This window comes from Trichomycterus rosablanca, chromosome 12, assembly GCF_030014385.1.
Source record: "Trichomycterus rosablanca isolate fTriRos1 chromosome 12, fTriRos1.hap1, whole genome shotgun sequence".
Lineage (NCBI taxonomy): Eukaryota > Metazoa > Chordata > Actinopteri > Siluriformes > Trichomycteridae > Trichomycterus > Trichomycterus rosablanca.
Window position 1 is genome coordinate 17,396,376 of NC_085999.1, and position 25,812 is coordinate 17,422,187.

The following is a 25,812-nucleotide window of genomic DNA, read 5'->3' on the forward strand; positions in this document are numbered from 1 at the left end:
GGTAAATATTTATTTTTTTCCAATTATTATTAATAATTTTTAATCAATTTTAATCCATATTTTATATTAGGTGTTAAGATCATTTTAAGGCTATTTAAACTGAAACACTATGGGTTGGTTTCTCAGACAGGGATTAAGGCTAGTCCAGGACTACATTTTGCTTTAAATGGAGAATTTCCATTCAAAATCCCTGTCTGTGAATCCAACCCTATATATACAGTGTATCACAAAAGTGAGTACACCCCTCACATTTCTGCAAATATTTCATTATATCTTTTCATGGGACAACACTATAGACATGAAACTTGGATATAACTTAGAGTAGTCAGTGTACAGCTTGTATAGCAGTGTAGATTTACTGTCTTCTAAAAATAACTCAACACACAGCCATTAATGTCTAAATGGCTGGCAACATAAGTGAGTACACCCCACAGTGAACATGTCCAAATTGTGCCAAAAGTGTCAATATTTTGTGTGACCACCATTATTATCCAGCACTGCCTTAACCCTCCTGGGCATGGAATTCACCAGAGCTGCACAGGTTGCTACTGGAATCCTCTTCCACTCCTCCATGATGACATCACGGAGCTGGTGGATGTTAGACACCTTGAACTCCTCCACATTCCACTTGAGGATGCGCCACAGGTGATCAGTTGGGTTTAGTCCATCACCTTTACCTTCAGCTTCCTCAGCAAGGCAGTTGTCATCTTGGAGGTTGTGTTTGGGGTTGTTATCCTGTTGGAAAACTGCCATGAGGCCCAGTTTTCGAAGGGAGGGGATCATGCTCTGTTTCAGAATGTCACAGTACATGTTGGAATTCATGTTTCCCTCAATGAACCGCAGCTCCCCAGTGCCAGCAACACTCATGCAGCCCAAGACCATGATGCTACCACCACCATGCTTGACTGTAGGCAAGATACAGTTGTCTTGGTACTTCTCACCAGGGCGCCGCCACACATGCTGGACACTATCTGAGCCAAACAAGTTAATTTTGGTCTCGTCAGACCACAGGGCATTCCAGTAATCCATGTTCTTGGACTGCTTGTCTTCAGCAAACTGTTTGCTGGCTTTCTTGTGCGTCAGCTTCCTTCTGGGATGACGACCATGCAGACCGAGTTGATGCAGTGTGCGGCGTATGGTCTGAGCACTGACAGGCTGACCTCCCACGTCTTCAACCTCTGCAGCAATGCTGGCAGCACTCATGTGTCTATTTTTTAAAGCCAACCTCTGGATATGACGCCGAACACGTGGACTCAACTTCTTTGGTCGACCCTGGCGAAGCCTGTTCCGAGTGGAACCTGTCCTGGAAAACCGCTGTATGACCTTGGCCACCATGCTGTAGCTCAGTTTCAGGGTGTTAGCAATCTTCTTATAGCCCAGGCCATCTTTGTGGAGAGCAACAATTCTATTTCTCACATCCTCAGAGAGTTCTTTGCCATGAGGTGCCATGTTGAATATCCAGTGGCCAGTATGAGAGAATTGTACCCAAAACACCAAATTTCACAGCCCTGCTCCCCATTCACACCTGGGACCTTGACACATGACACCAGGGAGGGACAATGACACATTTGGGCACAATTTGGACATGTTCACTGTGGGGTGTACTCACTTATGTTGCCAGCCATTTAGACATTAATGGCTGTGTGTTGAGTTATTTTCAGAAGACAGTAAATCTACACTGCTATACAAGTTGTACACTGACTACTCTAGGTTATATCCAAGTTTCATGTCTATAGTGTTGTCCCATGAAAAGATATAATTAAATATTTGCAGAAATGTGAGGGGTGTACTCACTTTTGTGATACACTGTACATTACTGTGAAAATGTCTTAGGCCTCTATTAGATTTGTTGTTTTAGCGATAGTAAAATGCCCACATACATTTTTATGTATGTGGGCATACATAAATTCTCTTATAATACAAAAAAAGGAGAGGTCAAGGATGAAAAAGTGGAAGACCAAGAAAACTTTTAAAATCTGACGAGAAGTTTCTCAGAGTTTCTTCTTTGAGACACTGGAGACTGGAAGAAATCCAGCGAGTTGACCCTCCTACAATCTAGCATCTTGATCAGGAATAGTCTTTTTGAAACATTAGCAGCCAAGAAACTACTTTTACAGAAAGTAAACAGAGTGAAAAGGGTAAGAGCTGACAAAGATTGGAATGAAGATCAGTGGAAAAGAGTATTATGGAGTGTTGAATCCAAGTTTGAAACTTTTGGGTCCAATTGAATAGTTGGAGAAAAGAATAAGTGCTTGTGGTCTTCAGGATTGTAGTCAGAAGGATTATATTCAGAGTGTATGATTAATCACTTATACCAAACAGGTGATAATAGTTATAATTTTTTTATTACGTAGGTTGAAACACGTTATTTTTATTTATTTATTTACTTATTTTTTTAATTTTCTATTTTTCCCCACTTTTCTCCCCAATTTTTCTCCCCCAATTACCCTGATTACATCCTCTATACTGATTCGGCCCTTCACCGCTGACTGAGGACGCCTCTCAACTGACATACGCTCCCTCCAGCACGTACAGTCCGTACAGACTGCATTTTTCACCTGCACGAGTCGAGTTCATACACTTGACGGGCACTGTGTATGGAGGGCCACACCCCCATCAGCATTATTCCTCAGCCCTGTGGAGGCGCCATCAGTCAGCCAGCAGGGGCCGCAGTTGCACCAGTTATGAGGACCTATGATTCGACATTCTTACCCTCTAATCCTGAACAACAGCCAATCGTTGTTCATGCTGCCGCCCAACCCAGTCGGAAAGGCAGAGCTGAGATTCGATACGATGTATTCAAAACCCCAACTCTGGTGCGCTAGCGTACTTTACCGCTGCGCCACCTGAGTGGCGCTTGAAACATGGTTATTAACTGAAACAGAAACAGCTGTCTAACAGGCTTAAAACTGGGCGAGGAACAGTTAAACTACAAAGCTATAAAGGTGAGGATGTGGAAGACAGTTTCATGTCACAGTTCATACACCATGGCAAGACTGAGCACAGCAACAAGACACAAGGTAGTTATACTGCATCAGCAAGATCTCTCACAAACAAAGATTCCAAGCAGACTAGGGTTTCAAGATGTACTGTTCAAGCTTTTTGGAAGTTGCACAGGAAACGGGAACATTGATGACAGTAGACGCAGTGGTCGGCCAAGGAAACCTAGTGCAGCAGATGAAAGACGCATCATGCTTGCTTCCCTTCAAAATTGGAAGTCCAGCAGTGCCATCAGCTTAGAACAGGAAGAAACCAGTGGGACCCAGGTACACCCATCTACTATTCGGAAATGTCTAGCCAAGCGACTTAACTATGCACACAAACATAGGAACTGGGCAGTTTGTTCGCTGAAGGGCTGGAGAGCAGTATAATAGTGAGAGTCTGCAGGCAACAGTGAAGCATGGTGGAGGTTCCTGGCAAGTTTGGGGCTGCATTTCAGCAAATACAGTTGGAGACTTGGTCAGGATTAATGGTGTCCTCAATGCTAAGAAATACAGGAATACTAACCCATCATGCATTACCATCAGTGAGACGTCTGATTGGCTTCAAAGTTATTCTGCAGCATTGATGCACTGACCCCAAATTTACAGCAAATGTGATTAAGAACTTTCTTCAGTGTGAAGAAGAACAAAAAGTGCTGAAACTGATTATATGACCCCCACAGAGCCCATCGAGTCTGTCTGGGATTACACAAAGAGACAAAAGGATTTAATAAAGCTTACATCCACAGAAGATCTGTGGCTAGTTCACCAAGCTGTTTAGAACAATCTTCCTGTGTGCACGATTCCTGTGCCACACCAAATAATGATTTAATTTAGATTTATCTTTTTTCTTCATTGTTTACTTTGCAACAATGCCTAGGTAGGTGGTACGTATCAAAGTAACATCCACATGGATGGCAGGACCCAAGGTTTCCCAGCAGAACATTGCCCAAAGCATCACACTGCCTCCGCCGGCTTGCCTTCTTCCCATAGTGCATCCTGGTGCCATGTGTTCACCAGGTAAGCGACGCACACGCACCTGGCCATCCACGTGATGTAAAAGAAAACGTGATTCATCAAACCAGGCCATTTTCTTCCATTGCTCCGTGGTCCAGTTCCGATGCTGAGGAGCTTGTCAATGATCTCAAGGGAGCTGGGAGCACAGTCACCAAGAAAACCATTAGTAACACACTTCGCCGTAATGGATTAAGATCCTGCAGTGCCCGCAAAGTCCCTCTGCTCAAGAAGGCTCATGTACAGGCCCGTCTGAAGTTTGCCAATGAACACCTGAATGATTCAGAGAAAGCTTGGGAAAATGTGATATGGTCAGATGAGACCAAAATTGAGCTCTTTGGCATCAACTCCACTCGCCGTGTTTGGAGGCAGAGAAATGTCCGGTGGGGATGGTGTTCTTGGGGTCATATCCAGCATTTCTCTGCTCCCAGCTCCCTTGAGATCATTGACAAGCTCCTCCTGTGTAATTCTGGGCTGACCTCACCTTTCTCAGAATCATTCTTACCCCACGAGGTGAGATCTTGCATGGAGCTCCAGAGTGAGGGTGATTGACTGTGATCTTGTATTTCTTCCATTTTTGAATTATCACACTAACAGTGGTCTCTTTCTCACCAAGCTTCTTGCTGATGGTTCTTGTAGCCCATTCCAGCCTTGTGCAGGTCTACAATCTTGTCCCTGACATCCTTTGATAGCTCTTTGGTCTTGCCCATGGTGGTTGAGTGATTTGAATGGAAGAAACTGATTCTGTGACAGGAGTCTTTTATACAGGGACAGGACTAATTTGTGTGCCTTTTGTGCACATAACCGGTCTGTGGGGGTCAGAATTCTTGCTGGTTGGTAGGGGATCAAATACTTATTTCCCTTAATTAAATACAAATTAATTTATAACTTTTATTTAATGTTTTTGTTGATATTCTGTCTCTCTCTGTTAAAATAAACCTTCCATAAAAATTATAGACTGTTCAAGTCTTTGTAAGGGGATAAACTTACAAAATCAGCAGGGAATCAAATACTTATTTTCCCCACTGTATATATATATATATTTCTACACTCACTGTCCATTTTATCAGCTCCACTTACCATATAGAAGCACTTTGTAGTTCTACAATTACTGACTGTAGTCCATCTATGTTTCTACATACTTTTTTAGCCTGCTTTCACCCTGTTCTTCAATGGTCAGGACCCCCCTCAGGACCACCACAGAGCAGGTATTATTTACAGTGTATCACAGAAGTGAGTACACCCCTCACATTTCTGCAGATATTTAAGTATATCTTTTCATGGGACAACACTGACAAAATGACACTGACACAATGAAAAGTAGTCTGTGTGCAGCTTATATAACAGTATAAATTTATTCTTCCCTCAAAATAACTCAATATACAGCCATTAATGTCTAAACCACCGGCAACAAAAGTGAGTACACCCCTAAGAGACTACACCCCTAAATGTCCAAATTGAGCACTGCTTGTCATTTTCCCTCCAAAATGTCATGTGATTTGTTAGTGTTACTAGGTCTCAGGTGTGCATAGGGAGCAGGTGTGTTCAATTTAGTAGTACAGCTCTCACTCTCTCTCATACTGGTCACTGAAAGTTTCAACATGGCACCTCATGGCAAAGAACTCTCTGAGGATCTTAAAAGATGAATTGTTGCGCTACATGAAGATGGCCAAGGCTACAAGAAGATTGCCAACACCCTGAAACTGAGCTGCAGCACAGTGGCCAAGATCATCCAGCGTTTTAAAAGAGCAGGGTCCACTCAGAACAGACCTCGCGTTGGTCGTCCAAAGAAGATGAGTGCACGTGCTCAGCGTCACATCCAACTGCTGTCTTTGAAAGATAGGCGCAGGAGTGCTGTCAGCATTGCTGCAGAGATTGAAAAGGTGGGGGGTCAGCCTGTCAGTGCTCAGACCATACGTCGCACACTACATCAAATTGGTCTGCATGGCTGTCACCCCAGAAGGAAGCCTCTTCTGAAGTCTCTACACAAGAAAGCCCGCAAACAGTTTGCTGAAGACATGTCAACAAAGGACATGGATTACTGGAACCATGTCCTATGGTCTGATGAGACCAAGATTAATTTGTTTGGTTCAGATGGTCTCAAGCATGTGTGGCGGCAATCAGGTGAGGAGTACAAAGATAAGTGTGTCATGCCTACAGTCAAGCATGGTGGTGGGAATGCCATGGTCTGGGGCTGCATGAGTGCAGCAGGTGTTGGGGAGTTACATTTCATTGAGGGACACATGAACTCCAATATGTACTGTGAAATACTGAAGCAGAGCATGATCCCCTCCCTCTGGAAACTGGGTCGCAGGGCAGTGTTCCAGCATGATAATGACCCCAAACACACCTCTAAGACGACCACTGCTTTATTGAAGAGGCTGAGGGTAAAGGTGATGGACTGGCCAAGCATGTCTCCAGACCTAAACCCAATAGAACATCTTTGGGGCATCCTCAAGCGGAAGCTGGAGGAGCGCAAAGTCTCGAATATCCGCCAGCTCCGTGATGTCGTCATGGAGGAGTGGAAAAGCATTCCAGTGGCAACCTGTGAAGCTCTGGTAAACTCCATGCCCAGGAGAGTTAAGGCAGTTCTGGGAAATAATGGTGGCCACACAAAATATTGACACTTCAGGAACTTTCACTAAGGGGTGTACTCACTTTTGTTGCCGGTGGTTTAGACATTAATGGCTGTATATTGAGTTATTTTGAGGGAAGAATAAATTTACACTGTTATATAAGCTGCACACAGACTACTTTTCATTGTGTCAAAGTGTCATTTTGTCAGTGTTGTCCCATGAAAAGATATACTTAAATATCTGCAGAAATGTGAGGGGTGTACTCACTTTTGTGATACACTGTAGGTGGTTGATAATTCTCAGCACTGCAGTGACACTGACATGGTGGTGGTGTGTTAGTGTGTGTTGTGCTGGTATGAGTGGATCAGACACAGCAGCACTGCTGGAGTTTTTAAATACTGTATCCACTCATTGTCCACTCTTTTAGACACTCCTACCTAGTTGGTTCACCTTGTAGATGTAAAGTCAGAGACGATCGCTCATCTATTGCTGCTGTTTGAGTTGGTCATCTTCGAGATCTTCATCAGTGGTCACAGGACGCTGCCCACAGGGTGCTGTTGGCTGGATATTTTTGAAGGTGGACTATTCTCAGTCCAGCAGTGACAGTGAGGTGTTAAAAACTCCATCAGCGCTGCTGTGTCTTATCCACTCATACCAGCACAACACACACTAACACACCACCACCATGTCAGTGTCACTGCAGTGCTGAAAATGATCCACCACCTAAATAAATAATACCTACTCTGTAGTGGTCCTAGGGGAGTCCTGACCATTTAAGAATAGCATTAAAGGGGGCTAACAAAGCATGCAGAGAAACATATGGACTAAAGTCAGTAATTGTAGAACTACAAAGTGCTTCTATATGGTAAGTGGAGCTGATAAAATAAACAGTGAGTGTAGAAACAAGGAGGTGGTTTTAATATTATGGCTGATCAGTGTATATATAAGAAAGCTTTTTCAAAACTGCTTACCACAAAGCTCATCACTCTCGTCCACGCCATCCCCACAATCGTCCTCTCCATCACACAGCCATTGTTTAGCTATACATTTATTCTTGGAACAAGCAAATTGGTTCCAGAGACAAGAAGAATCTACAAGAAACAAAAAGTTCAAAAGAGGTGAGTAATAACACATGAAGAAGGTATTATTAGGAAAAATAATAATGCTTGTCTCCTCTGTTTGTTGAATTTACTTCCTCTTGTCATGGTCTTTTGAATTCAGAACATAAAAGCATCAACATAAAAAATGTTGAATTGTGGCTGTTTTCTTACTAACATGGTTAGTCACAAGCAGAAACATCAGACTGTATTATGTCGGTAATGAAAACATAGCTCAGACTTTTTATAACCATAAATTGTTTGCGAACTATGACAACCACTTGCATTATGTCTCACAAAGTGAGGACATTTTTGCAATAATAAGGATCTGCCTGAATATAAGCCCTGGCCAAAGATTATCTAATCATTTGAATGGGGTAGGAAAAAAGTAAAATAGTGTTTTAAAAAGGTTAACTCTGAGTTCAGTCGTATAACAACTGAAGCACTGTGGCTTTATAGAAGATTCAGTTATGAACAAATCTTGCCGAGACATCAAACATATGAAAAGGCAGCAAAATTCCTTCCTGGAGAATGAAGTTATGGATCCCATAGGGCAAGATATAAAATAGATCTTATATCCCCATGCAGACCATGACAAATTCTCTGGGATTCAAGCAGTTTTCTGTATTTTAAATAGCTGAAAGTCATTGAGGATTGTGGTGAAAAAGGTTGACGTAAACATCACTTATAATATAAATCTAAATAAACACATATTTCATATTGATAATCTGGGAATACATTCTACTGAATTTGAAAATAGAAGTTCTGCTGGCATAAATGCAAACAGCAAAGGCAATTCTCAAGATAAAGCTTTGTTAAAAAGTACATTAAATGTATTTATTACCCTGTAAAATGCTAATCATACATTCATGCAGTAAAAAGCAGCCAGCAAGTGATCAGCATATATAAGTGGCCCAGCTGGCTGCTTCATGAAGCTGCTTAAAAGAATGCCAAGACTGCAAATCCTTAACAAAGCTTCACCTAAAAAAATTTATTGTTTCCTCCACATTCTTTAAAAACTGTAGTGTTAATGTGTGTTACACTAACATAAATAAAGTTTTTGCACACCAGAGCTGGGATTTTGAATACATGGTATCAAATCTCAGCTCTGCCATCTGGCTGGGCTGGGAAGCCACATGAACAACAATTAGCTGTTGTTTACAGGCTGGGTAAGCCGGACCAGGGTTCCTCATAACTGGTGCAATTACGACCTCTGCTGACTGATTGATGCCGTCTGAGCAGGGTTGGGGAATAACGCTGATCAGGGTGTGGCTCTCCGTGCACAAGGATGATTCACATATGAACTCGCCTCATGCAGGTGAAAAGAGGCAGTCGGTATTGAGCACGTGTCGAAAGGCACGTGTCAGTTGCGAAGCTCCTCAGTCAGCAGTAAAGGGTTGTATCGGTAGAGGTGAAGCGTAACGCAATCAGGGCAATTGGATACGACTAGATTAGGGGAGAAAATTGGGGGGAAACCAATCAGTCATAACATTAAAACAATCTCCTTGTTTCTACACTCACTGTCCATTTTATCAGCTCCACTTACCATATAGAAGCACTTTGTAGTTCTACAATTACTGACTGTAGTCCATCTGTTTTTCTACATGCTTTGTTAGCCCCTTTCATGATGTTCTTCAAAGGTCAGGACTCTCCCAGGACCACTACAGAGCAGGTATTATTTAGGTAATGGGTCATTCTCAGCACTGCAGTGACACTGACATGGTGGTGGTGTGTTAGTGTGTGTTGTGCTGGTATGAGTGGATCGGACACAGCAATGCTGATGGACTTTTTTAAACACCTCACTGTCACTGCTGGACTGAGAATAGTCCACCAACCAAAAAATAGCCAGCCAACAGCGCCCCGTGGGCAGTGTCCTGTGACCACTGATGAAGGTCTAGAAGATGACCAACTCAAACAGCAGCAATAGATGAGCGATCGTCTTTGACTTTACATCAACAAGGTGGACTAACTAGGTAGGAGTGTCTAATAGAGTGGACAGTGAGTGGACACAGTGTTTAAAAACTCCAGCAGTGCTGCTGTGTCTGATCCACTCATACTAGCACAACACACTAACACACCACCACAATGTCAGTGTCACTGCAGTGCTGAGAATGATCCACCACCCAAATAATACCTGCTCTGTGGTTGCACCGTGGGGGTCCTGACCGTTGAAGAGCATGAAAAGGGGGTAACAAAGCATGTAGAGAAACAGATGGACTACAGTCAGTAATTGTAGAACTACTAAGTGCTTCTATATGGTAAGTGGAGCTGATAAAATGGACAATGAGTGTAGAAACAAGGAGGTGGTTTTAATGTTATGGCTGATCAGTGTATATACAGTATATATACAGTGTATCACAAAAGTGAGTACACCCCTCACATTTCTGCAGATATTTAAGTATATCTTTTCATGTGACAACACTGACAAAATGACACTTTGACACAATGAAAAGTAGTCTGTGTGCAGCTTATATAACAGTGTAAATTTATTCTTCCCTCAAAATAACTCAATATACAGCCATTAATGTCTAAACCACCAGCAACAAAAGTGAGTACACCCCTTAGTGAAAGTTCCTGAAGTGTCAATATTTTGTGTGGCCACCATTATTTCCCAGAACTGCCTTAACTCTCCTGGGCATGGAGTTTACCAGAGCTTCACAGGTTGCCACTGGAATGCTTTTCCACTCCTCCATGACGACATCACGGAGCTGGCGGATATTCGAGACTTTGCGCTCCTCCACCTTCCGCTTGAGGATGCCCCAAAGATGTTCTATTGGGTTTAGGTCTGGAGACATGCTTGGCCAGTCCATCACCTTTACCCTCAGCCTCTTCAATAAAGCAGTGGTCGTCTTAGAGGTGTGTTTGGGGTCATTATCATGCTGGAACACTGCCCTGCGACCCAGTTTCCGGAGGGAGGGGATCATGCTCTGCTTCAGTATTTCACAGTACATATTGGAGTTCATGTGTCCCTCAATGAAATGTAACTCCCCAACACCTGCTGCACTCATGCAGCCCCAGACCATGGCATTCCCACCACCATGCTTGACTGTAGGCATGACACACTTATCTTTGTAATCCTCACCTGATTGCCGCCACACATGCTTGAGACCATCTGAACCAAACAAATTAATCTTGGTCTCATCAGACCATAGGACATGGTTCCAGTAATCCATGTCCTTTGTTGACATGTCTTCAGCAAACTGTTTGCGGGCTTTCTTGTGTAGAGACTTCAGAAGAGGCTTCCTTCTGGGGTGACAGCCATGCAGACCAATTTGATGTAGTGTGTGGCGTATGGTCTGAGCACTGACAGGCTGACCCCCCACCTTTTCAATCTCTGCAGCAATGCTGACAGCACTCCTGCGCCTATCTTTCAAAGACAGCAGTTGGATGTGACGCTGAGCACGTGCACTCAGCTTCTTTGGACGACCAACGCGAGGTCTGTTCTGAGTGGACCCTGCTCTTTTAAAACGCTGGATGATCTTGGCCACTGTGCTGCAGCTCAGTTTCAGGGTGTTGGCAATCTTCTTGTAGCCTTGGCCATCTTCATGTAGCGCAACAATTCGTCTTTTAAGATCCTCAGAGAGTTCTTTGCCATGAGGTGCCATATTGGAACTTTCAGTGACCAGTATGAGAGAGTGTGAGAGCTGTACTACTAAATTGAACACACCTGCTCCCTATGCACACCTGAGACCTAGTAACACTAACAAATCACATGACATTTTGGAGGGAAAATGACAAGCAGTGCTCAATTTGGACATTTAGGGGTGTAGTCTCTTAGGGGTGTACTCACTTTTGTTGCCGGTGGTTTAGACATTAATGGCTGTATATTGCGTTATTTTGAGGGAAGAATACATTTACACTGTTATATAAGCTGCACACAGACTACTTTTCATTGTGTGAAAGTGTCATTTTGTCAGTGTTGTCCCATGAAAAGATATACTTAAATATCTGCAGAAATGTGAGGGGTGTACTCACTTTTGTGATACACTGTATATATATATATATATATATACAGTGTATCACAAAAGTGAGTACACCCCTCACATTTCTGCAGATATTTAAGTATATCTTTTCATGGGACAACACTGACAAAATGACACTTTGACACAATGAAAAGTAGTCTGTGTGCAGCTTATATAACAGTGTCAATTTATTCTTCCCTCAAAATAACTCAATATACAGCCATTAATGTCTAAACCACCGGCAACAAAAGTGAGTACACCCCTAAGAGACTACACCCCTAAATGTCCAAATTGAGCACTGCTTGTCATTTTCCCTCCAAAATGTCATGTGATTTGTTAGTGTTACTAGGTCTCAGGTGTGCATAGGGAGCAGGTGTGTTCAATTTAGTAGTACAGCTCTCACACTCTCTCATACTGGTCACTGAAAGTTCCAACTTGGCACCTCATGGCAAAGAACTCTCTGAGGATCTTAAAAGACGAATTGTTGCGCTACATGAAGATGGCCAAGGCTACAAGAAGATTGCCAACACCCTGAAACTGAGCTGCAGCACAGTGGCCAAGATCATCCAGCGTTTTAAAAGAGCAGGGTCCACTCAGAACAGACCTCGCGTTGGTCGTCCAAAGAAGCTGAGTGCACGTGCTCAGCGTCACATCCAACTGCTGTCTTTGAAAGATAGGCGCAGGAGTGCTGTCAGCATTGCTGCAGAGATTGAAAAGGTTGGGGGTCAGCCTGTCAGTGCTCAGACCATACGCCGCACACTACATCAAATTGGTCTGCATGGCTGTCACCCCAGAAGGAAGCCTCTTCTGAAGTCTCTACACAAGAAAGCCCACAAACAGTTTGCTGAAGACATGTCAACAAAGGACATGGATTACTGGAACCATGTCCTATGGTCTGATGAGACCAAGATTAATTTGTTTGGTTCAGATGGTCTCAAGCATGTGTGGCGGCAATCAGGTGAGGAGTACAAAGATAAGTGTGTCATGCCTACAGTCAAGCATGGTGGTGGGAATGCCATGGTCTGGGGCTGCATGGGTGCAGCAGGTGTTGGGGAGTTACATTTCATTGAGGGACACATGAACTCCAATATGTACTGTGAAATACTGAAACAGAGCATGATCCCCTCTCTCCGGAAACTGGGTCGCAGGGCAGTGTTCCAGCATGATAATGACCCCAAACACACCTCTAAGACGACCACTGCTTTATTGAAGAGGCTGAGGGTAAAGGTGATGGACTGGCCAAGCATGTCTCCAGACCTAAACCCAATAGAACATCTTTGGGGCATCCTCAAGCGGAAGGTGGAGGAGTGCAAAGTCTCAAATATCCGCCAGCTCCGTGATGTCGTCATGGAGGAGTGGAAAAGCATTCCAGTGGCAACCTGTGAAGCTCTGGTAAACTCCATGCCCAGGAGAGTTAAGGCAGTTCTGGGAAATAATGGTGGCCACACAAAATATTGACACTTCAGGAACTTTCACTAAGGGGTGTACTCACTTTTGTTGCCGGTGGTTTAGACATTAATGGCTGTATATTGAGTTATTTTGAGGGAAGAATAAATTGACACTGTTATATAAGCTGCACACAGACTACTTTTCATTGTGTCAAAGTGTCATTTTGTCAGTGTTGTCCCATGAAAAGATATACTTAAATATCTGCAGAAATGTGAGGGGTGTACTCACTTTTGTGATACACTGTATATATATATATATATTTATATGATAACAGGACTTGGAACAGGGCAGAACTGGAACTGACGACAGGACTGGAGGGCTGTCTTCTTTTTTTTAATCCATTTAAATCTGATTTAATTTAAACCAATACACATTAATGTATTGTCAATTCACTACATAATACAATTTTATTATTATTTGGAATTTCTTTCTTTTATTTTTATTCATAATTTGTCTGCAATAAGTTTTAAAGGGAATCATTTTACCTCTGTATTACATTAACGTTCAACAGCATTCTCTAATTATTAGAAACTGACGACCCTAATTGTTGTAGTTGTGAAACTCGATTTTCTTTCCCTATTTATGTTTAATTCCACACTTGATTAACACCTGCACTTTCTCACTACAAAGCCACACTGTTATAACACATGCGGAATGTGCCTTGGGATGGCACGGTGGCTCAGTGGGAAGCACTGTGTGCTCACAGTAAGAAGGTCCTAGGTTTGATTACTTCCTGTCTCCTCCTGTTCATGCGAGTTCCCTGCTGGTGCTCCGGTTTTCTCCCACAATCCAAAGACATGCAGTCAGGTTTATTGAAGGTACTACATTGCCCTAAGTATGAGTGTGTGTGTTTGCCCTGTGATGGACTGGTGACCTATCTAGGGTGTTTCCTACATTTCACCTGGTGAATTGTACCCACCACAAATGCTGAATCGGATAAAGCGGTGGTGAAACAGACAATAAATGAATAAATGAGAATGTGCCTTGACATTGCAGTGCCACATAAGGACTGTAAAGTCACAGCTTGCAATATTAGTCTATTTGTGTTTGCTTTATTATTATTATTATTCCACAAAGTTTTGCCTGATTCCAACTTGGTGGGGAATAAATATCTCATTTTTTTTACCTGTAAAAGACAATTTACAAAAAAAAAAAAACTGCTTTCTGTTTTAATCTGCATTTATCTAATGACTTTTTTGAAACTTGATGTATGACCAAACAAAGACAATGCATCCAACTAATTTCACTAGATGTTTTTATTTCTTTTCTAGAAAAAAAGGCTTTTCTAATGGCAAAGCATGCTCTGCATGAATATTACATCAAAGCCTGCAGTAAAGTAAGTGCTTGCAAAATTTACCCTAAGGGAGTAATGTTTGTTTCTGTGTGGGATAATTGTCTGCATTAAACGTTTTATGTGGAACAAAGAGCTCCATCATAAAAGTAAAACATTCATTGGAATACAGTAACAGGACAAAACAAAAGAAAATATTTGTCTGACTGAGGTAATGTTAGGCTGGTATACCAGTCTGGTCTTGGACTTCTGAACTAATCATTCATACATACATACATCCATCCATTCATTCATTAATTTACTACACATACCACTTATCTACTACAAAACTACTAAAACTATTGTAAAAACAGTTGCAAGATGGACCTAAAAAACAAAAGGATCAACACTTGGGGCCACTCAGGTGGCGCATAGGTAAAACACACACTGAAACACCAGAGCCGGGATCTCGAATACATGGCTGGGCTGATCAGCCACAACGATTGGCCTGTTGTTCAGATAGGGGTGGGATATTAATCCGGATAGGGACTCTCTCATAACTAATGCAACTACAACCTCTGCTGGCTGATTGATGTGTTGATCAGGGTGTGTCACTCTGTACACAGTGCTGATCTGCACTGACTCGTTAAAGTGTAGGTGACAAAATGCATACGGCTGCTGCCCACGTGTCAGAGGGGGCGTGGGTTAGCTTTGTTCTCCTCAATCAGAGCGAGGATCATCATTGGTGGAGAGGAAGCATGATGCAATTGGACGGGCAAAAATCAAAGTCAAATTAAAGTAAAAAAAAAAAAAGAAAAAAAATGATAGAATATTCAGGTTATACATTGGTACGTTGGTAACAGGTGTGGGTATCATAATTGGGTATAAATAAAGGATTCATTCAAAGCTCAGTCTTTGAAGCATACATGGGTTGTGGCTTAGCACTTGGGGGAATTGTCAATCAGGTCAAAAAGAATATTTCTCTATGCACAACTGCAAATAATTTTGTCCTTACTTCATCCACCGTACATGTTGTTATAAAAATATTCAGGAAATCTGGAGAAATCACAGTTAGTCTCAAACAAACCACTGTTCAATGTGCATGACCTTTAAGCCATCAGAGAGCATTGCATTAGACACTGTCAGGGTACTGTGATAAATATAGTAGTTGGGAGTTCTTTTGAAAACCATTGTCCCTTAACTTAGGTATCAAATTCTAAATTGTTTTTATTTTCATAATACAATTACGTTTGTCAGTGGAAGCATTGGAAATCACAGATTCTTGTTTTATTGCATTTTTTTTGGGAAATGGGGTGTGTATATTAAATAACAAAAACAAAAGTGGCTAAATATTTAGTTATACTGGCCAAGTAAAGCCTAGTGCAAACTGCATAACTTACAAAATCTTGGAATTACCATACCCTCACTGCAGGACATTTATCATTCATAGGCTATTGTTTTGTGGATCGGATTATGTACAATAAATCATAGACAAGGCTGGCCGCTCAGGTGGCGCAGCGGTAAAAATACAGAGCTGGAACCAGAGCTGGGATCTCGAATACATCGTGTCGAATCTCAGCTCTGCCTGCCGGCTAAGGCTGAGCGACCACATGAACAACGATTGGCCTGTTGTTCAGATATGGGTGGGACTAAGCCGGATGGGGTCTCTCTCCCATGCCTGGCGCAGTTACGACCTCTGCTGGCTGATTGATGGCACCTGCACAGAGATGAGAAAAGAGTGCTCTCAGGGTGTGTCTCTCCGTACACAACGCTGAGCTGCACTGCACTCGTCAAAGTGCAGGTGATAAGATGCATACGGCATGCTGCCCACGTGTCGGAGGGGGGCGTGGGTTAGCTTTGTTCTCCTCAATCAGAGCAGGGATCAGCATTGGTGGAGAGGAAGCATGACGCAATCGGGCAATTGGACGCGGTAAAAGGGAGAAAAAGGGAGAAAATGCAAAAAAAAAAAAAAAATTTTAAATCATAGCTTACATCTAGCAAAAGATATGTGAGAACAGTTTAAGTGACTGCCAACTCTGAGCAAATTGTACATAAAAAAGACAAATCTAAAGGAAACACAATGGGAGATTGATTAGCAGGAATTAGGAAGGAAAGCAGGGAGAGTTTGTTTAGCAAAACAATGCATTATTAAGAAATCAACAAAATGCATCATGCACACAACACAAGTGTAAAATGTGAAATATAAAACACAAAAACAGACATTTAGTATACAGGTAAGCAGTGGATCTGCTTCTTTCTGCATAAAAAAACTGTGTCTCAAACCACACACAGCTGGAGCTGTGCCAACTGTGGTCTGTGATGTGGTACTGTGACCAAAGGGTTTGTACATTATGCTCGTCATGCTACATATTAAACACTAAAGACAAATGATGGTGTCCTTTTTTTTATACTATTTTATATGTAGTATGTGAAAGATGAATACTGTCAGATAAATGTTAGCTAAAGGGAGAGGGGTCACTGATAGTAGACGAAAGCAGGATTATCAGTGGTAACATTGTAATATGCTTAAGCAAAGCGCTTATACTGGAGTTTAGCACTACAGTTGATTACGTTAGGAAAATTGACTTCTTTCAGTGTGTTTCAGTGTCAGTAAAGAACGTTTCACAAAGTACAGTTGTTTCCTACATTTACCATGACTTTTACTACATACTTTGCAGGACAGTATGAACCCAAGATACGTTGTTAACTTTATTTCCTATGTTAATATACGTCCAATAAAAGTTGGAACAAGCCAATTTAGTGCTAGAATTGATAATAATTGTAATTTCAAACAGGTGATGTCAACAGGTGATTATCATGATTTGAAACAAAAGCAGCATCCATGAAAGGCTGAGTCTTTGATGAGCAAAGATGGGCAGAGGATCTCCAGTGTGTCAACAAAAGTGTGTGGGGGAAAACAAAACCTTTAAAAATGTTGAGAAACAAGGTTCTTTAAAGAAAGATTGAAAGGGATTTGCATATTTCTCCCTCTACAGTGCATAATATAATTACACAATTCAAGGAATTGGGAGGTATTTCAGTGCGCAAAGGCCAAGGGCGCAAGCTTAAGTTAAACGCCAGTGATCTTTGATCCCTCAGACACCACTGCATCAAGAACCGCCACTCAACAATAGCTGATATAACCACATGGGCAAGAGATTACTTCAGCAAACCTTAGTCAAACACTAAAATCTAGAGTTACATTAACAAATGCCACTTAAAACTTTACTGTGCAGAAAAGAAGCCATATATTAACCATGTACAGAAGGAGTATCAAGCTCTTTCCCAAATGTGGGAAAGAGCGGTACCGCAGGTCCTTCCTTCCTGCTGCTTTTAGACTGTATAACCAGCACTGTTCCAGGCAGATCACACACACACTTTAAATTATTCATAACTATGTGCAACTGTTTCCCCATGTGAAATTATTACAATGTGCAATATTTTTCCTATGTGCAATTATTTGTAAATATTTTTCAGAGTTTTTTCCTGACATTATTATTATACATTGTTCTTCTTATTGTCTATCTTTTTATACTGAGTGCTGTACTATCCCTTCGCTGCTGCAACGATGTGAATTTCCCCACTGTGGGACTAATAAAGGATTATCTTATCTTATCTTATCTTCTTTAGGCTTGGAGGGATCTGAGATGGACCACCAGATAGTAGAAACGTGTATTGTGGTCAGACAAATTAAAATGTAACTTTTTTTTTTAAAGAAATGGACACCATGTGCTCCAGACAAAGACAAAATGGACCATCAAGACTGTTATCAGCAACAAGTCCGAAAGTCAGGGTATGTTATGGTGGTCAGTTGTATGTCAGGATCTGCGATGGCAACATTAATGCAGAAAAGTACATTGATATTTTAGAGCAACATGCTGCATTTAGGATGGCATATTTTCCAGGGATGTCCATGCATTTTTAACAAGATAAAGCCAATCAAATGGAGCACACATTAGAAAGGCATGGCAGCATGTCCACAATAGAGAATGTGTGGGAAATTTTGAAATAAAAGATACGACAATGACAAAGCAGTTACTACAGCTGAATGCCAGAAGACCATTATTACCTACTATTGTTATGACTCTCATTTACATGTTTTCCACTTTCTTTGATCATTTGAAAAGTTATACCTTGTAATTCTGTTGCAATGTCTTAATCACTACACATAACGTGTAATGTTAGGTTACATATACAGTCTTGCACTGGTACATCCAAATACATCAGGGCCAGAGTGCATAGCTTTTCACCTAAAGGTTCTTTCTTAAACTACCTGAATTCTTTACTAGGCGTCAGTATTAGCAGATCTGATACAATCGAAGCATGTATAAATTTATAAATCTACACCTAATAAATTAATCCACTCCCTATCTTCAAATGATAAATCAAATTGCATGTCTGATACTTGAAAAAGCTGTGCTTACCACACTGAAATTCATCTGCTCCATCCTCACAGTCCTTCTGACCATCACAGAGCCATACACTTGAGATACAGTTACCACTGGGACAGGCGAAGTGCCCCTCCTCACACCTGGGCCCATGAGAGACTGAGGGAGGAAAAACACGGAGAGGAAAATGTAGAATCGACTATATAAAGGTAAGCCACAACCGGTGCTTTGCTTTGCCTTGCCTTATGGGATGTTCACTGGTTGTTCTGGTCATTATCCCTCCCTTGATACACACCTCGTTGCAAAAATCTAATGAAACACCAGCTGTTTTCCATTTGCAGCTGGATAAATGAAAATGAACAGCTTACAACCGAACAATCGTGTTGAGCTGTATCACTGGGGCTTTTCTTCTCTGTATAAGGGTTCAGTGGATATCTCACTGATAAATTAAGCCAGTTATTGCTTCTCTCAGGGTCACGACATACTATAAACTCTGAACTCGCAGGATTCATAGGCTTAAGTGATTGTAAAGAAAACCCACACTAGGGGAGTACTCGAAATCCTGCTGCCCTCTGAGCACTGACAAATACCCAACATTATTCTCCCTCTTTAAGCACCTTTGATGGTCACTGAAGCATAAAGAAATAAGACAGGGGCTTGTCTCAGCTTCATTACACTCTTCATAAACAGTGTTTTGACAAAATTAATTTGGTTTTAATAGAACCTGACTTACTCAAGCTGCAAAGCACAGAGAGAAGAGAATTACCCTGACAGTTCATCTCATCTGCATAATCCCCACAGTCATTGGCTCCATCACACACCCAGGAAGGATGAATACACATAGATGTGGAGTTGCAACTAATGAAACCCTTTTCAGCGACTCCCATTTTGTAGTACTCTTGGCAATCTGTGTAACCTGTGGGGGAAAAAAGCATTTCAATCAGTTTAACTGTTATATTATATGCAAGTTAGGCTCATATATTTACTTATGTAATATTCATGGTGTTATTGCTCTTAAATGTTATTAGTCACAGATTCCTGCAATAAGACTATGTGCACATGTAGCTTAAATGTATATATATATACATTATATATAGTCGTATAGTCACATATGAAAAAGGTTGTGTCCCAAAAAAGGTGACTAATTACCACTAGTGTAATTACTATTATGAATATTTGCAATTTGGAAAGAATCTGATAACAACAGTAATAGTAATTACATAGCAAATTACACCCATCAGCCATAACATTAAAATCACTTCTGGTTTCTACACTCACTGTCCATTTTATTAGCTCCACTTACCAAATTACTGACTGCAGTCCATCTGTTTCTCTACATACCTTTTTAGCCTGTTTTATTATGTTCTTCAATGGTCAGGACCCACACAGGACCACCACAGAGTAGGTATTATTTAGGTGGTGGATGATTCTCAGCACTGCAGTGGCGCTGACATGGTGGTGGTGTGTTAGTGTGTGTTGTTCTGGGATGAGTGGATCAGACACAGCAGCACTGCTGGAGTTTTTAAATACTGTATCCACTCACTGTCCACTCTATTAGACACTCCTATCTAGTTGGTCCACCTCCATCTGTTGCTGCTGTTTGAGTTGGTCATCTTCTAGACCTTCATCAGTGGTCACAGGACGCTGCCCACGGTGCGCTGTTGGCTGAATATTTTTGGTTGGTGGACTATTCTCAGTCCAGCAGTGACAGTGAGGTGTTTAAAAACTCCATCAGCGCTGCTGTGTCTTATCCACTCATACCAGCACAACACACACTAACACACCACCACCATGTCAGTGTCACTGCAGTGCTGAGATTAAGTCACCACCCAAATAATACCTGCTCTGTGGTGGTCATGTGGGGGTCCTGACCATTGAAGAACAGGGTGAAAGCAGGCTAAAAAGTTATGGAGAGAAACAGATGGACTACAGTCAGTAATTGTAGAACTACAAAGTGTTTCGATATGGTAAGTGGAGCTGATAAAATGGACAGTGAGTGTAGAAACAAGGAGGTGGTCATAATGTTATGCCTAATCGGTGTATTTCTGTATTTAGATTTCCGACTGGCTGATAACACCACTGGGAATTCAAACCCTGGATACCAGCGATCGTTGGCTAGAGTGATTAAAGATACATTCGCACGATGAGTATTTGGCACTCTGTTCACAGTAAGGCTGGGAACATACTGTATTGACGCTTACCACATCATTTACACCTTTCACACGATAGGCGGCAAAACCACTTTTTTGCTGGCTGTACCACTCAGCGGTGATCCTGAAAACAATATGCAATTCTGACTGTCAGTACTGACAGTTTCACAAGAACGCTTTGGCAATGGTTGCAATATGGAGACGTGGGAAGATAAAAAAGAGAAATGGGTTCATGAAACTTTATTGCTTGAATTAAATGGTGCATTGAATTTTATTAAAGAGATACAAAGTCACAACAAGCCATTCCATAATTAGTACATGCGGGGTTGCTATTTGAAATGCAATCCCAGTTTCACAGTTTACTTTTCGCCATACCTTATTTTATTTGTTTCTATTTTTATTATTTTTTCACAGTGTTATAAATAATACAACAGTTCAACATTTTGTGAAATAGTAAAAATTACTTTCTCTACACCATGTCTGTGCTTTACTTCAGACTACATCATATTAACAATTCTCTCATTGGCGGTGTTTAAAAGAAGGTCAAAAGTTCAATTAGATTGAAGCTTGAGAGCAGTGGCAAGCAGTAAAAGTCGTGAGTTAAAGCTGCAAATCTGTGCTGTGTGTGCTGCTCAGAAATCACAGTGGCGATTGTGCTTCATTCTACAGGAAACAATTATGGTTCGTTTTTTTATTAGGATTTTAACGGCATGTTTTACACTTTGGCTACATTCATGACAGGGACGGTAGTTACTCATTACACAAGATTCATCAGTTCACAAGGTTATATTGAACACAGTCATGGACAATTCAGTGTCTCCAATTCACCTCACTTGCATTTCTTTGGACTGTGGGAGGAAACCGGAGAACCCGGAGAACATGCAAACTCCACACAGAAAGGACCCGGACCGCCCCACCTAGGGATCGAACCCAGGACCTTCTTGCTGTGAAGCAACAGTGCAACCCACTTAGCCACTGTGCCGCCCGGGAACAATTATGGCACAGCCAGCACAAAAGCTGCATATCATGTCAATGTAGCCTGACTAAAAAAACAAAGATTACAGTTGACTGGATTGGAAAATTTATTGGCATGATTGTGGGTTCTTACATAAGTGGAATAGCTGAAGAATAAGGAACAGATGCTATAGCTCTCCCTTTATACTGCTCAAGTCATATTACAATGGGTGTTGGACTTTGAAACCTCCATTCTGTGCTAACTGTTGTTTCTTATCTGCCTACAACAGCTTTAAGACAGCTTAATAACAGGCATGTTGCTATCTCTGTACTTTAGACTCCCAGCCACATCTTAAGCACAACATAACTAAGTAAATAATGCACAAGACAGCATACTACTAACCATTTAGTTATATTAAGTATACAAATCTAATAGCTGCACCCCTCAAGCACCTATAGATACTGTCATCTTGGAAGAGACCACTATAATGCTATTATATTCTCTAAGGGGATCAAATAATGAGTCAATACATTTGATAAAAGTCAGGATTAAACCCAGGTCACTATGTTGCTGTGCAGCACCCGCTCTAACAGCGGCGTTACCATTCGGCCCTTTACCATGTGAACATTGGCACAGTTTTTTTTATATTATTGAGGAGAACAAAGCTAACCCACGCCCCCTCCGACACGTGGGCAGCATGCCGTATGCATCTTATCACCTACACTTTGACAAATGCAGTGCCGCTCAGCACTGTGTACGGAGAGACACACCCTGAGAGCACTCTTTTCTCATCTCTGTGCAGGCACCGTCAATCAGCCAGCAGAGGTCGTAATTGCATTAGTTATGAAAGAGAGACCCTATCCGGCTTAATCCCACCCATATCTGAACAACAGGCCAATCGTTGTTCATGTGGTACACTGGCATAGTTAACAGCAAAGGATTATACTGGCCTTTTAATATAATGTATTGAAAATTGAAATGTATACTTATGATTACAAATGTGTTAAGGCTTAAGTAAACTTGCAGTGTAATATTTTTTCTTACTGCAGTTCTTTTCATCAGAGGCATCAGCACAGTCGATGACTTGGTTGCACCATGACGACATTGGTATGCAAGTTCCATCTTGGCAGGCTGACTCAGAGGCAGCACATGTGACATCTGCAAGAGAAAATTTTTTATTATATACAGAGGACTCTTTTTGTACTCCTTTTTTAAGATAAGGTGTACAAATTACTCACTATTACAATACGCTTCATCTGAGTTGTCACCACAGTCATCAATTCCATCACAAAAGTGATTATTGGCTACACAGCGTCTGTTGTAGCAAGGTCTGTACCCCCTTCTGCAGCTCCTGTTGTCTAGCAATATAATAAGCGATAGCAAAAAGGGATTCTATCACATCACGGCAAGCATACACAATAAAAGCATGACCTTCACACACTCACACACACACTCCTTTATTTGCTCTTAATGGTGGTCCTAGACTTGCCTTTTTAAGTGCACTGGAGGATGGTGTTTACTCTGTTTATGATGTGGGAAAGGAGCCAGAATCGCTTACTTACCACAGTATTGCATTTTCTCATCTGACTTGTCTTTGCAGTGAGCAATCCCATCGCAGGTCAGCTGGTAATCGATGCACTCGCTGTTTCCGCACTCAAACTCGGTGTGGATGCTGCATGTGGAGTTCTCAGCTGCAGAAGCAGAAAATGATTTAACTCTTTATGACAAAGGAACAAAAACAAGAAGCCATAAATGAACTGATAAAAGCAACAGGCTTTAGAAGAATACAGTTTGTCCTCTATGGGGAATAAGGAGGGTGGGGTGGTCATCACACTTTAAGACCCAAAATTATAACACACAAATATCACAGGATGAGCAAGCTTGCTGAAAATGTGCATGCTGCTGTATTACCTATATCTTAACTGACCTGGAGGCTACATGCCTGTAAGTTGTATTCTGCCTACCCTTTTTAAAAGCAGCTCACACCTACATTAGTTGGTTGGTGGTTTAAGCTGCCAACTACTGATACATTATTGGATAGAAAACAGCATAAACAGCATAAACATGTCCACAGTCAATTTTTGGTAAACCCTAAACTAACAAGTTAAAACCATACCAAATGCTGGCCCTTTTCAGCTTAAAGTAAAGCTATATACAGTGGTATCTTGTAAGTCAATGTCCCCTAAACTCAAAATCTTTGAAACTGAACACCCTTCGTCGAGAAATTTGTACCCTCAAAATTTGTAAACTCAACGTTTCCCTTAAACTCAACATGTGTGCGACTGTCAAAAACAACCCCATTATTTTACATTAGCCTACAATATATGCAGTTCCACAAAACCATGGAACACATTAACAGGCTTCCCATACATCCTTATGGGGAAAAAAAGACCTTAAAACGCCTTTTAAACTCAACGCCATTTCCAGAACCAATTGACGTTGAGTTTCAAGGTACCACTGTATGTGGCGCAGTTAATTAAACCACCTAACCTAAAGTGTTATTGGTATAGGGACCAAAACTACCTGGAAACTACTTTTTGGGGGAAGTATGAAGTGTTTTACAGGAAAGGCTGATTAAATTTGGTTAAACCAAAAGCAAATCAATTAAAACATGAAACCACAAGTGGAAATTTCACTCACAGAAAAAAAAAAACCGCATGTTGTTTAGATAGTAAGACAAGTGAGCATTTCCAAAATAACATCACCTATTGCATGTCATGCCAACTATGTATGTCAACTATGTCCACTAGCTGCTGCAGTGTGAATTAACTAGTCAGGGGTGTTTCATTTTAAAACAACAAAAAAAAGTAATAATAATAATGATAATAACAAATATAATAATAATAATAATAATAATAATAATAATAACATGTAATAGTAATAATAATAATAATAATAATAATAACTTTGAAAAAATAAGTAATAATAATAACAATAATAATTAAATAATAATAATAATAATAATATTAATTATAATAATAATAAATAATAATAATAATAATAATTATTATTATTATTACTATTATTATTATTAGTAGTAGTAGCAGTAGTGTTCAAATAATAATAAAGAAAATCTTCCAAAAGATGACCATCATTATTATTAATATTATTATTATTATTATTATTATTATTATATAATTATTATTATTATATTATTATTATTATTATTATTATTATTATTATTAGTAGTAGTAGTAGTAGTAGTAGTAGCAGCAAAATAATAATAAAGAAAAATCCAAAAGATGACCATTATTCTTCTTCTTTTCATGAATCTTTTAATAATCTTAAAATGCAGCACCATAAGCCATTACCATTATTGGCAACATAATTTAAACTGAAAACATGCAGGCCTGGATAGTGAGGGTTTTCTAAAATGCTCTCAAAAAGCATTGCAGTTTTTTATTAAACTGGTATTTTTTGCTGCTATTTACAACTGTTTAAACATATTAAAATAATATCAGAGTTTTAATTATGAAAAAAACAAAAAGAAAAAAACAGTTAATTACTAATCACTGAGTGACACAAAAAAACATGCACTGCAGTCATGCACTGGAAATTGCATATTGTTATGTAAACTATTTACAACATGCATAAACTATTGTGTGTCAGAATACTAAGTGGTGACAAGCTGGCATGATAGATTGCTGAACCACAGAACACATGGTTTAACATGTACATTAGCTTAAATACACCACCACCAGAAAGTATTCAGCTTGAGCCTTTCTTGTTCTAGAGAGAACAAAATCCAAGAGACTTACACACACATCTGTTGTCATCTAGCAGCACTCGTTCTCCTCTGCAGCTGCAGTTGACTGTGCCGTCAGGGGTCAAGAGGCACAGATCACCACAACCGCCATTCAACACTCTGCATGGGGACAATTCACCTGTAGAAATACACACAGATGTGCATTAAACACACACACGCACAAACTGTTTGGCCAAAACACACATTATTTGTGACTATTATTTT

At 40.8% G+C, this 25,812-nt stretch overlaps 1 protein-coding gene across 1 annotated transcript in view; it reads right to left on the reverse strand.

The window, feature by feature from the left end:
- The window catches only part of lrp1bb (low density lipoprotein receptor-related protein 1Bb), a 488,452-nt gene that overhangs the window by 138,700 nt on the left and 323,940 nt on the right, over nt 1-25,812 (reverse strand). Inside the window, exons 45-51 of the mRNA XM_063005338.1 lie at nt 25,601-25,726; nt 23,405-23,533; nt 23,081-23,200; nt 22,887-23,000; nt 19,504-19,653; nt 18,774-18,896; nt 7,543-7,662 (exon numbers count right to left, since the gene is read on the reverse strand). Coding sequence (XP_062861408.1) covers nt 7,543-7,662; nt 18,774-18,896; nt 19,504-19,653; nt 22,887-23,000; nt 23,081-23,200; nt 23,405-23,533; nt 25,601-25,726 — 882 coding nt within the window. The remainder of the gene's footprint in view (nt 1-7,542; nt 7,663-18,773; nt 18,897-19,503; nt 19,654-22,886; nt 23,001-23,080; nt 23,201-23,404; nt 23,534-25,600; nt 25,727-25,812) is intronic.